The sequence below is a fragment of the Peromyscus leucopus genome, chromosome 1, assembly GCF_004664715.2.
Source record: "Peromyscus leucopus breed LL Stock chromosome 1, UCI_PerLeu_2.1, whole genome shotgun sequence".
Taxonomy (NCBI): Eukaryota; Metazoa; Chordata; class Mammalia; order Rodentia; family Cricetidae; genus Peromyscus; species Peromyscus leucopus.
The window spans coordinates 25255752-25270144 of NC_051063.1; the positions used below are offsets into that span (position 1 = coordinate 25255752).

Consider the following 14393-nt stretch of genomic DNA (forward strand, 5'->3'; position numbering starts at 1 on the left):
GCAGAGCCAGGTGGATCTCTGTGAGTTCGAGGCCAGCCTGGGCTACCAAGTGAGTCCCAGGAAAGGCGCAAAGCTACATACACAGAGAAACCCTGTCTCGAATAAACCAAAAAAAAAAAAAGTGGGCTATCAAACAGTACTAAATCCTGAGACAGTATTAGACCTATGAAGGTAAATATGTTTAAAGATATTTTAAAATCTCACATGTAAAGAGTAATAGTCTTGGTGATATAATCTGTAGTCACTGTTTACAAATAATATCCATAGTGGATGCTACTAAGAATTATAAAGTGTTCAGTTTGTGCATATAGTTTCATCATAAAGAAAAATGGCACTTAAGGCCCACAGTCATGTGCACAATCTCCTTGGATAGGAAATGAGATATGACACATAGTTCTGAGCAATAAACAACCATTATTTGTACCCTATGGCTCTTATGCAACAGTTAAAAGAACTAGTTCTTCATAAGCAATATTCCATACTTATAACCTTTATAACTACAAATACAGAGATACTGTATCATCCCATAAGCTCAAGCCTCATGTCTCTATGCAACTTCCATGCCTTAAGTAGGCACCATGAGGTGAAATACACACACATGCATATAGGCACACCCTTGTGAGGTTCAGTTTATGTTCAAGAAAAATGACACCATCACTCATTTCCCTTGGCATGGAATATCTTGACTTGGAAACAGTTAGGATTATACTTTGCATCCAGCATTCAGCTTGTTCTTACTAATTCAGATGCATAGTGCCTATCTAAATTTGTCATACATGAGTATAAAACAGTTAGTGGAAATGAGCACTGGATATGACCACTGATCTTTATGAAGCAAAGTAATCATCTCATAAAAATAATTAGCTGTAAAATCCATTTAAACAAACTAATCCTTTGAAATATTTCTTCCAATATTCTAATTCAATATTTTATATGATTAAGTATAGTGTGATTACCATATGTTAACCTTTGGAAATTTGTAGTTCCAGTTAGATTCAATGAGCAATATTATACAAGGCTGAAATGTTCAAAAATTTTAAAACAGCAAGAATTATTCACAATTTTAAGAAAACATATATTAACAAAAATGTGCTCTTCTGGCCCTTTGTTTACCTTAAAAATATGTTCCTTACAAAAACAACACATAATAGTAAAATCTGTTTTTCGTAATGGCACTCTAGCTGCTCTTTTCCCATCATAGGCTCTTTATTAAGGAGTTAACATTAACACATCTCTTAAGTGTTAGCTTGAAAGAAAAGCATGGCAATACTTACCAGTTGAAGGATCTCCTCTCTAAGATTAAGAATGAGGTGCTAAGAAGGACCCATTCTGAATGAGCCCCAATGCAAATGCTGTTGCCTTGGTACTTTGGGAGGAAGGTCACTCACTGTAACCCAAGGTCAGTTGAATCTGGGACTTAAGGTTGCCATACATTCATGAGCACCTTACAAACAGTGCCTTCATGGCATATTGCCAATCAGAGATTGTACTTGGGGGGGGGAATACACAAACTAATCAGTGGCATCCAAATAATATTAACTAGTATTAATAAATTGTCAATTTGCTGAGTTTGATTTTTATACAAAACCTACTCATCATAATTTCTCATTGAAATCAACTATGGGATAACGTAGCTGACTTGAACCATGCATACTTGCCTAAAGACACACTGGACTTCCACTATTGGCTTTGAATACAGCTCTATTTGTTATACCATCCTTATATCTTTACACAGGAAGATGCTTTCTTGAAAAATACAAATTTCCCTCTAACTGCTGCAGCTGCTCCTACTGAACACCCAACATTTCCAGAGAAATCACATCTACACATACGTGTAAAATCAGGAAAACAAGCTGCTTTATTGCCCGATTTAAAATAAGCTCAATCAGAGAAAAGAACACTGCTATAATAGACAACTTGATGAGCAGCTGAAGACGAAAATATACTCAGATGCAGTCATAGAACCCAGGATGTATTTTATTCAGGGAGGTTTGCCTGAGACAAAGGACACTTCTTGCCTCACTTTTTCTGAATCACAGAATCAACATGTGGGATTCATATGGCTCATGCAATCTAAAATAGGCTTGAAAATGTCCTAGAATATCATCCCCAGGCTCTAATGGTAGGAAAAAGGAAAGGCCTTTCTCCTTGAAAATTTTAACTAAAAAGTTATACCATTTAAAAAAGTTCTACCATAAGAATTTGAATGAGAACAATAATTATCCCATGCCAGAAATAAACTGTATTGTCAACCATTAGCTTGTCATCAGTAAACACACGCCAACTCTATTGCAGGGCAAAAATGGAATATAGACTAACAGATGACACAGATTCAACCAATCAGCATTGAATCAGGCAGAGAGAAAAGAGACACTGAAGATGTGAAGAAAAAAAAAGGGAAATTAGCCTTACTCTTGACGGTCGCTGTCCGGGTACAGTTGTAAAGAATAGCCAGCTCCCCAAACACTTTTCCTGGACCCATGGTGCAGAGCTTCACACCTTCTTTTGTAACTTCCACTTTCCCATCTGAAAGAAGAAGGGAAGACATGTGTTATCTTAATTCTCTCCCATGCTATTTTATTTGTTGCATCTTCATTATTACATGAAAAACATAGAGGTTTTTTTTTAAAAATGTATCAGTGAACCAGTTAAAACCAAGGTTTCCTGTGGTTTTATTGTGTTCCCCAAAATATTGTGTACCCTAATAAACTTATCTGGGGTCAGAGAACAGAAAAGCCACTAGATACTTAGGATAGGCAGTGGTAGCACACGCCTTTAATCTTAGCATTCCAGAGGCAGAAATCCATCTGTTCAAGGATAGAGCCAAACATGGTGACTCACGGCTTTAATTCCAGAAAGTCAGTCTTTAATCCCAGGGAGTGATGGTAGAAAACAGAAATATATGTAAGGCACAAGGACCAGAAACTAGAAGCATTTGGCTGGTTAAGCTTTTAGGTTTTGAGCAGCACAGTTCAGCTGAGAGCCATTTGGATATGAGGACACAAAGGCTTCCAGTCTGAGGAAACAAGATCAGCTGAGAAGTTGGCCAGGTGAGGTTAGCTGTGGCTTGTTCTGTCTTTCTGACCATCCATTGTTCACCCCAATAACTGGCCTCAGGTTTGATTTTATTAACAAGACTCTTTAAGATTCATGCTACAGTTTCCCCCTAAGGACGATATAAGAAATGCAATTAAAAATGTGTGTTAAGAATCTCATCTCTTAAGGTTCTTCACTGACAGATTGGAAATGAGACTCAATGTAAAGGCTAGGAAAAGATGGGGACAAAAACATGAGCATATGAAACTATTCCATATGTAATTTTAGCAAACCAGGGTAATTCCAATTTTAACATTATTTTTACATCCAAAAGGAAATTCGAGTAAGAAGGCACATTTTCTACAGCGTGCTTCAGACTTGGAAATTCTCATTTTGAGCAAGTCAGTTATTATAAAAAGAGAAATTACTCTGACCCTTGGGCATTATTTAATTGAAACTTTTGGTATCTTTTTATTTGGAAACATCTTATCAACTAAGGCAAACCATTTCTATGCTCCCCAGCCTGTGAAGTTGACTATTAGTGAGGAAAAAAAAAGCTACCATAAAGCATGAGGATTGTTTATGCTCCACACTGGGCTGGGAGAATAAAATGCTAAAGAAGGAAAAAGCTAAGGAAACAGTATACTCTGGGTACAGATTGCTGCTCACAAATAAGGAAGGCAAGAGCTACTCATGGGGGAAATACTAATTTTAAAAAAGTCAGTTCCTGCCGTCTCTCGTCCATTGCCAGGAGTCTTTTCTGGCGGTATCTTTGTGGATCTCCGTGGGCCTCCCTAGCTCTCTGCTTCCTCCCCTTCTCATGTGATCTTCATTTACCATGGTCTCCTATTCGTTGTTCTCCCTCTCTTTTCTTGATCCAGCTAGGATCTCCCACTCTCTTTCCCTCGACCGTCGCTCTTCATTGTTCCCACTCATGACCAGGCTGTTCATGTAGATCTCATCCATTTCTCCATGTCTTTTTTGGGGTCCCGTTTTCCAGGTAGCCTCACTGGTGATGTGAGTAGCAGTTCAGTCATCCTTGTTCCACATCTAGTATCTTCCTATGAGTGGGTACATACCATATTTGTCTTTCTGAGTCTGGGTCACCTCACTCAGGATGATTTTTTCTAGATCCATCCATTTGTCTGCAAACCGTATGATGTCATTGTTTTTCTCTGCTGAGTAGTATTCCATTGTGTATATGTGCCACAATTTCTTTATCCATTCTTCAGTTGAAGGGCATCTAGGTTGTTTCCAGGTTTTGGCTATTACAAACAATGCTGATATGAACATAGCTGAGCAAGTGCTCTTGTGGTATGATTGAGCATTTCTTGGGTATATGCCCAAAAGTGGTATAGCTGGATCTTGGGGGAGATTGATTCCCAATTTTCTAAGAAAGCGCCATATTGATTTCCAAAGTGGTTGTACAAGCTTGCATTCCCACCAGCAGTGGAGGAGAGTTCCTCTAGCTCCACAACCTCTCCAGCATAAAGTGTCTTCAGTGTTTTTGATCTTAGCCATTCTGACAGGCGTAAGGTGGTATCTCAGAGTTGTTTTGATTTGCATTTCCCTGATGATTAGGGATGTTGAGCGATGGGATGGCCAGACACCCTGTTAGTTGTGCCATAAACCCCATCCAAGGAAGGTCTGAGGAATCTGGATGCAGACATCCATGGCTGGGCCCCTGGTGGAGCACTGGGAGTCTAATTAGTGAGAAAGAAGAGGGTTTATATGAGCGAGAATTGTTGAAGCCAGGGTTGGATAAAGCACAGGGACAAATAGCCAAACGAATGGAAGCACAGGATCTATGAACCAAAGGCTGAGGGGCCCCCAACTGCATCAGGCCCCCTGAACGGGTGAGACAGTCATTTGGCTTGATCTGTTTGGGAGGCAGCCGTGTGTTGGTGCCGGGTCCTGGGCTTGTTGCATGAGTTGGCTGTTTGAATCCTGGGACATATGCAGGGACACTTGGCTCGGTCTGGGAGGGGGGGACTGGTCCTGGCTGGACTGAGTCTACCAGGTCGATCCCGGTCCTCAGGGGAGACCTTGATCTGGAGGAGGTGGGAATGGGGGTGGGATGGGGGGAGGGGGAGGGGGGCGAGAGTAGGAGAACAGGGGAATCTGTGGCTATTATGTTGAACTAAATGATGTTGTAAAATAAATTTACTTAAAATAAAATAAAAAAGAAAAAAAAAAAAAAAAAAAAAAAAAAAAAAAAAAAAAAAAAAAAAAAAAAAAAAAAGTCATAGCTGTGTAGCCTAAAATTTACAATGCCCAACACAACCAGGGGAGAAATAAAAAGCAGCACACTCTATTTTAGATAATCTTCCACTTTTGCTATTTTTCCAATTTCTTATCCACCATCTATGTGCGGTAGAACAGAAAACCTCTCGCTTTGTAAATGACTAAGCCGTGACTGATAGTTCCCCCTGTTGTCCTAACTTCAGGCCCCATGTACCGGCATCAGAGCTGACCCTTTATGTGCCTGTTTCCTGTAATAGCTGCTTCTTTTTTAAGTGTTGAGAGTAAATTCATTCCTGTTTTTAAATTAATCGAGATAAGTCTATATATTGGCTTTAAAAAGTCTGATTTGCTTTCATGCACTTGTTGAGATATGTCTTAAGCATTAAAGATGTTTCATCTACACATCTGTGAAGCACCATCTAGTCTGTAGAGTATATTACCTCTAAGCCTTCGTATCTAAACAGTATCTGTGGAAAGGGGATTCGAGAATTATTAGGACAAAATACAGAATCTACTCATCATACCGGAAGTGCATTACTCTGTATAAGAAAACTGTGAGTGAGAAAATCTAATGATTCCAAAGGTTTGGAACTGCCTGTGCTCACAACACAGATCAAACGCTACAGCTTTCTCAGGCTTACTTACAGACCATAGAGAGGGGATACCCTCTGTCAAGCTATGTCAAAAACCAGCCTAGGGAATTTATCTATTCATAAATATGCTATATCCTCATTTTCTTTTAGTGATAAATTTGCTCCCCTAGAAATTTCATGTGACACTCAAGAGTGAGACAAAGCAGATTATGGCATGGTAGTCAAGAAATTAACACACTGTCTGAAGTCAGACTAGAAACTGAGTTTTCTTATCTGTTAGTTACCAGCACTGTGTTGTTTGGTAAAGTTGCTTAACTTTTCAGTAGTCTACTTTCTTCCTTAGTAAAATCAATAGAGCCAGAGTATCTATCTCATTTATATAATTTTTAAATTTAAATGAGATAAGGCAATTAAAATACTTAACCCTGCAATAAATGTCTAATACATGTCTGCTCTTATTGCTGATGTAATATTCCTTCTTATGTTTGTTTATCATTTAAATGGAAATAAGAATTATTTACAATATATTCCAATATTGTAATCAGCTAGTTCAGAACCTGAAGCCTATGTAGTAAAACAGGTGTTCTGTTTTTTTTTTTTTTTAAAGGTTTTTTTTTTATTCTTTATTTTTTTTTTAAGATTTATTTATTTATCATGTATACAGAAGAGGGCGCCAGATCTGATTACAGATGGTTGTGAGCCACTATGTGGTTGCTGGGAATTGAACTCAGGACCTCTGGAAGAACAGTCAGTGCTCTTAACCTCTGAGCCATCTCTCCAGCCCAGGTGTTCTGTTTTAATCAAAGAGTTTGTTTTCAGATTCCTTCAATGAGGTATAATGGTGGTGAGGAGAAAACATTTGAGCTCAAATCATTATCAGACCCAAAGAAGAAAAGAGAAATCCAAGAAAACCAGTGATTCACCTGGGAGAATAGAAGAATATTTTTCTACACTCACTATTGTTCAGACAACATTTTATAGCTATGTTGCTTTAGAGACTATAGACTTAAAGTTTGGGGCTCTCAGGGTTTCGAAGTAATAATTTCCTGATGCATTGTAAAACTGTCAATCTACAGCTTACAGTGTTAATTATAAATATAATTAAAACTATAAATATAAGTAAAACAAAACATCCAATGCTTAGAGAAAAAATGAGTGACTATGTGAGTATGCTTATCTGTCTTTGAGGTTGACATTTAAAAGTGGTTTTTTTTTTTTTTTTGGTTTTTTGAGACAGGGTTTCTCTGTGTAGCTTTGCGCCTTTCCTGGAACTCACTCTGTAGCCCAGTCTGGCCTCGAACTCACAGAGATCTGCCTGCCTCTACCTCCCAAGTGCTGGGATTACAGGCGTGCGCCACCACCGCCCGGCTGGCATTTAAAAGTTTGAATGTAAAGGGACATCTAAGAAGAACCCATCCAAACACTGACAGACTATCTCTAGCAATACCTGCCCAATAAAAGACAGCCATCAACATTAGGACTGTTGTTTCAAACAGGAGGTTTCTTCAAGTAAATCCTTGGACTTTGGGCATCAGACCTAACTTATGAATCTAGATGATTCCTCGTATAGGACGTTGAAAGTATCTAACTACTACCATGAGCATCACACTTGGTCCCGCAGACATCCTTCCTTTCTAGACAAACCATATTCATATATCTATATAAATGTATGAACAACTACTCTTACAAGTGATTATACCTTCCATTTTTTATAACCTCCAGAAAGCTCCTCCCCTGAACACTGTGAGGCTCTAGGGTTTGAAATTTATGCACAAATCCATTTCTAGTTCCAAATTATTTTCCTAATCCTGTTTTAGACAGTCTCATTGTGTAGACCAGACTTGCTTTGAACTCACAGAGATCTGCCTACTTCTGCCTCCTGAGTACAAAGATTAAAGTTGTACTCCACCACACCCTGCCTTATTTTCCTAATTTTCTTATATCTAACTGAACTTCTGTGAAAAAATAGGTATAAATTATACGTGTAATAATTATTCATTTATATATTAATAACTGGTGCTGGCAATAGACATTCATTTTCCTTATTAATTAGAATAGTTAAACTATTCAGTATTATCTTTGATAAATAATATTTTGGATATATCTTTTCCGGGTTAATTTAAATAGTCAGCAGTCAGTATGGCCACAATTATCAAGGAAGTATAAGAGATCTGATGTCATATGATATATGACACTTAGGAAAAATCCATTTGTTTTTACTTGTTTCTTTAGTATTGCCGTTCGTATTTGTGACAAGGTCTCATAAAGCTCTAGATAACCTTGAACTTCTGTGTAGCAGAGGATGATCTTGAACTTTAGGTCTTTCTTCTTCTGTCTTCACAGTGCTGGAATTACAGGCGTGATCACCATGTCCCACCCAGTTTAAAGCACTGGTTTTCTGGTTGTTAGTGTTATAGTTTAATGAACAGACACAATTAAACCAGAAATGGAAAATGCTTATCACCTATTACCCTGAATCATAATTTGGTCACTTATTTTCCTTCATACCTGTTGTGAGAATGAGAATAAATAACAGAGAAGAGGAACAGATCAGGGACTTATATGACAAAGACATATATGGCATGAAGGAGAGGTATCTTAGTTTCCAATAACTCAGGAAAAATGAGTTATTGGTGAGGAATTGGTTAAGTTTACTTATTAGGTTTCATATCAACCTTAAGCAAAACCAGAAGCAACTGTGAATTTATAAATGATTTTCAAGAATGGACTGTATATTTACTTATAAACACTAAGTGTCTTTCAGTGTCTACCAGTTATCAATTTGAGATATTTTCCTACCTGAACACATTCTTCCTTTGCAGATCTGAACCCCTACTTGCTAAACAACAACAACAACAACAACAACAACAACAACAACAAAAGTGTATATGCCCAGGAGTTCCTACTCCCATGTAATCAGCTTGTTTTAAAGTAATAAGGAGTCATAAGATCACTCCCTAGACCAATGAGTGTTTCTCAACCTTCCTGATGCTGCGACCCTTTATAATACAGTTCTTCATGTTGTGGTGACCCCCCCCCCAGACACAAATATTATTATTTATTGCTACTTCATAACTGTAATTTTGCAATTATTTTGAATCATAATGTAAGTATGCAATATGCAGATGGTCTTAAGAGACCCCCATGAAAGAACCATTTGATTCCCAAAGGGATCTCAACCCGCAGCTTGAGAACTGCTGACCTCCACTTACTCATGCATGGATTATTTCTTTTTCTATTCTACCCAGGGCCTCCTCTGAGAGTCAGTTAAGCTGACAGTAGAGAAACTTTTGAGTGGTGATTCTGGTGTGGAGGTAAGAGTAAGGCGCTTTTACCAAATGTAGAATGGTCTGCCCTGGAAGTTCTATATTATTGTGATTTTTAAACATAGAATGGTCTGCTCTGGAAGTTCTATATTATTATGATTTTTTTAAATAAATTCGGTGATTCATCTTGGTGAATTTCCATCAGAACCACTGTAATGAATATATTTCTATTTCTTTTAAAACAAAGATGAAATTAATCATCATTTATTCATAACTATTTTAATACTTCAATTAGACTCTCAAATATTTTAGATTTCAAACTAGACTTTTCAGAGGAGCAGAAAAGTAGTTTTCAGACTATCTTAGTAAAGTTATAGACTATTCAAAGTGTCCCTTCCCTTTGACCAATCCAAGAAGTTCCTACAGACTATCAGAATTTATTTGGGAACCAGTAAACCCAAAATTTAGTTCCTCTTAGCACTCTATATTGCTCCTCTTACTCTATTTTGTTTTTGTTTTATAATGTGATACTCTATTGGTGTTATTTTCACTCTGTCCTCTGGTCATCAGATGATATACAAAGAAACATACAAGTCACTTGGAGTTTTCTCAATTGCTAATGTGATTTGCCCAAAAGAAGAGGTTGAGGAGTCAACAAAGTCTGGCATACTAAGTTGAGGCAGGACCCAGCCCCTCCCCCTGTGTGGAGGAGTGGATAGTGATGGGATTGGGGAAGGTGGGGGGCAGCGGCAGGAGAAGGGGAGGGAGGGGAACTAGGATTCGTACATAAAATGAAAAAAAAAAAAACTTTAAAAAATTAATTAAATAAATATTTTTTTTTAAAAGAAGAGGTTGAAACTGGTGAGTGGAAAGATGTCCAGTGTTATTTACGGCTTCATTTTGTGTTTTTCTTACTCCTGCCACAACCATGAATAATTGACAGCTGTATCACAGTATGTTGAATACATTTTTGATTCCACTTCAGGTACCATATGCCTATTTGTGATCTGAAATGGGCTGAGTCACATATCCTAAGCCTGACACTTAGAGCTGCAATCAATTTGCCTTCTGCTTTTGGCACCCTTCTATGTGCATGACCCTGGGGAGGTTCAGAGTGTTCGGAGAACTCTTAGGAAGCATCTATATTTTTGTCTATGTTTCATAAGAATTAGGAGTTTCAATAAATAAAGGAAGAACTGGATTTATAAAACAGACGCCAAATCCTCTGGTTTTGTTTATCCTGGGGTTTTTCCTAATGTAGGATTTTGAGCCATAAGGATTCTCATGATAAGTAGAATTAGCTTAGCGATTTATTACTGGCAGGTAGGAAAAGAATGGCTGTCAACAACCTGATTGTGAATACTGTGCTCAGTTATAGCAATCTTGGTGGGCAAACTGAGGACAGCTTATTTGGCCATTAAAAGGAAACAGGTATTATGTCAAAGTTTCCATTTCGACAACACCTCCCATCTCCTTCCTTCCCAAATGTTTTGAGTATGTGCTTATGATTTTGAAAGTCAAAGGCTGTAGCTTTATGGTATTTGTTCTCTGATAAGGATTTCTATAGTTCCTAGATTCAGCAGACCTTTCAGCATTCTGGTGGTTGAGCTGTGTTACCATCATCAGCACAAATACACATTCTTCTGGGACAGGAGTTCATCTCTGGGTCTTCTTTCTCAACCAGTTAAAGATTCTATCAGACCTGACTTGCAGGATCATTTTAGATCAGAGGTGCTGTCACTTGGGGAAGGATGCAGAAAGTGACAAGGCAGTGGTAGGGCTAAGTAGAGGGAGAAGCCATCCACTTCCCAGGAACAGAACAGAGACATAGAGATCTCGCTTCTCTCCGTACTTGTCATTCACATCTTCCTTAATACGAAACAAGTTAAAAAGGAGCGCTTTTCCTCTAAGATGTGAGTTTGTTAAGAGTAAAAGAATGGGAGGGTATCAAGACCTATCTGGTATCAGTTCAAGATTGCTTTCCCATCCCGATGGATGTGGTATCCCTGGATCTTAACTCTTGCTCCTTAAATAATGTGTTCTCCCTTCAATGAATTAAACTTGATGATTTAAAAAAAAAATGGCCACCGAATAAACATCTATGTGAAACTGCCTTGTTTCAGTATTATACATTTCTTTCAAAGTTTGTTTTTAATCACTAGTTGATTCTATCTTGCTAATCAGTGTCTCATTAGACATATATACATACCAAAGTTTTCTTGAGCTATTTTTGTATTCATGGTTTCTATAACTATTGGACTTCATATAGTATTGTTATGACAAAGCCTCTCATTCAAAGGTCTTTTTTAGTACATCATAGCAATATACCTTTAAGATTTGTTTTTATTTTATGTGTATGAGTGTTTTGCCTACAAGTGTGAGAACCATGTGTGTGCTTGGAAGCAGTAGCAGATTCCTTGGAACTAGAGTGAATGACAGTTGTAAGCTGCTATGTGGGTACTTGGAACCAAGCAGGGGTCCCATTCAGAAGCATCATGTGGTCTTAATCACTAGGCTGTCCCTCCAAAACCAGAGTCATGTTCTTTAAAGGGAACACAAACAGTGCTCATTATCCAGTAAAATAGAAGAGCACTTAAGGGTGAGAAGGTGGTAGAGACTGAGGTTCACACAGGAAAACTTTTGCTTCTTCTTCAGTTAGGCAAATCTGAGCTCCTACCCAGTCTTGACTACAATAAATATATTTGACATTTTTTTTATTGAACTGTTATAAGATATTTTAAAATATGTTACATACAAAATAAAATAACCACAACAATCCTTGATTTCAGAATCAGAAACATAAATAAGCTGTACAGAGCTAAAAGCAGTTAAAGCACAGTCAGGGAAGATGCACATCGAGGTATCTGAACCTAACTTCTATTCTATTTGTTTTGCTTCCAATTCCAAAGTCATCTGGCATACAAACATGCTCCCCCCCCCGCCAAAAAAAATCATCTACGAGGAAACTGACTGACATTTGAGCGGTTTCGACAGTTGGCTACAGAGAGCCATCTGAACGATCAGATTGAAGGTCTGAAATGAGTGCCTGATGTTGCAGCATTTCTGTCCACGGAGACATTTAAAGAAAAGAAAGCGTCTGGACCGATTAGGCATGGGTCAGTCATGTACCTGATCATAGGCAGAGACTAGAATGTTCTTCCCCAGGATCAATATTACGGTTTTTCTACACACTATGCTTTGGAATCCTAGCAAAGTACACAGAGAACTCAACATAAATGTTTGTGATTTTTAACTTCTGGTCATGAGGTAAGCTAAAGACAGGCCAAAGGGAAGATGTTCACACAAAGGAAAACAAGGGGAAATAGAATATTCATTCCTGAAATAAATGAGAGTTGAACAGGTAACTTTTCTCAATTCAGTCAGTTTATTAAACCAAATTCCAGCAATGGATGATATAGCCTTGTCCTATTGTTTCTCTAATCCATGCTCACCTTCAATCACTTCAACACTGAAAAGAGGCCTGGGGAGATGAATTAGGAAGTAAAGTGCTTGCTTTACAAGCATAAGGACCTGAGTCAGATCCTGCACACCTATGCAAAAGCCAAGCATGGTGGCACATGCCTTTCATCCCAGCACTGGGAGTTAGAGACAGGAGGATCATGGGGCCTTATTGACTAGCCAGTCTAGTCTCACTGGTAAGTTCTAGTTCATTGAGGACCTTGTCTCAAAAAATGAGGTAAAGAGAGATAAAGGAAGACAATCAGTGTGGACCTATGGCTTTCACAAATGCACACACAGGCACATGAATCTGCATGCATACACACACACACACACACACACACACACACACACACACATTATGCAAACATAGAAAAGGGGGAATCAATAAACAGCTAATTCTTCAGTTCTTTATAGACAGAAAAATGGCAAGGATACTACCACCGCCAGATTTTGAGACAGTCATATGATATTTATTCATTTTACATTTTAATTAACCTTAGGAGAATTTATGATACAATACAATGTTCCCAATGGAGAAGCACTTTTACCTCCCAAGGAACATACATCCAAGAGTGGAAACATTTTCAGTTGTCATAACTTGGGTGATACCCTGCACGGATACCAAAGATGCTTTTTTTTTTTTCTGTGTTCTAACAACGTTTTTAAATTTATTTTTTAAAAAGTTTTTTTGATTTTACATACCCATCCCAGCTCCCTCTCCCTCTCCTAATCCCCTTCACCCTCCCATTCTACCCCCACATCCACTCCTCCAAGAGGGTAAGGCCTCCCTTGGCAAGTCAACAAAAGTATGGCATACTAAGTTGAGGCAAGACCAAGCCCCTCCTCCTGTCCTAGGGTGAGATGCCTTGCTTTTGAGACTCCTATAATGTACAGGACAACATCCCGTTGAAGAATTATTCAGCCTAAAGTGTCAATGGTGGTTGTGAGTTGTGGTGGTGTTGAGAAAGCCCAAATTAAAGTACACCCATGAATGAAAAAAAAGTCCTCTGCATTTATGGAGAAAGGTTTGACTTTCACCGATTGTCATTTTAACCTCCACCAAATACAAATTACAAGTCAAAGGATACACTAAGACAAGTCCTTATGCAACTTACGAGTAATCAAACTGACAACATTGAACGAAGCTACAATGCTACTTTGCTCAATAATTCTTCCCATCACATATCACCTGAAAAACTGAAAAGGAAATAATCCTGGAAATTTCCAAGGCAGATTCATAAAACTATTATTATTAAAATTAGAGTGGCATCATTTGTTTACCAAACATACTTGAGAATTTCGTCCTGGCACCATTGCCTGGCTGTGAGATAACAAGTTATTTAACCCGTGATGCCAGAATCACCTCACTAGAGAGTTCGCACAGTAGTATTTTACCTTGTCGGTTAATAAGAGCTGAACTAGACGATACATTCTCTAAGGTTAAAAAAAAAATAGCTTAACACTACTTTTTAAAGAGAACATGTCCTATTTTTAAGTAAAAAAGAAATGAAGCAAAAACAAACATACTTTGAAGCAGTTCTAAGGAGGAAGATCCAGGAGCCATACTTATGGCTCATAAACTTTAGGAGTGAGCAGAGACAGTGAAGAGGGCAAGACGACATGTAAGAAACTAGAGTCCAAGGCTAGTGGGAAAGCCGCATTGTATAAGCTGGAAGACTTTTTAATAAAAGGCATGACTGATGAATAATCAAGTTGTTGTTTCCAGAAGAGACAGACTGCTCCCTTCTCCAGCTCTTAGTAAATAGACTGCTCCTTTCTTCAACTCTCAGGA

The 14393-nt window shown here is 38.2% G+C and overlaps 1 protein-coding gene across 1 annotated transcript in view; it reads right to left on the reverse strand.

The window, feature by feature from the left end:
* Positions 1 to 14393, reverse strand: part of Prkg1 (protein kinase cGMP-dependent 1) — a 1109494-nt gene that overhangs the window by 726666 nt on the left and 368435 nt on the right. Inside the window, 1 exon segment of the mRNA XM_028895018.2 lies at positions 2413 to 2526. Coding sequence (XP_028750851.1) covers positions 2413 to 2526 — 114 coding nt within the window.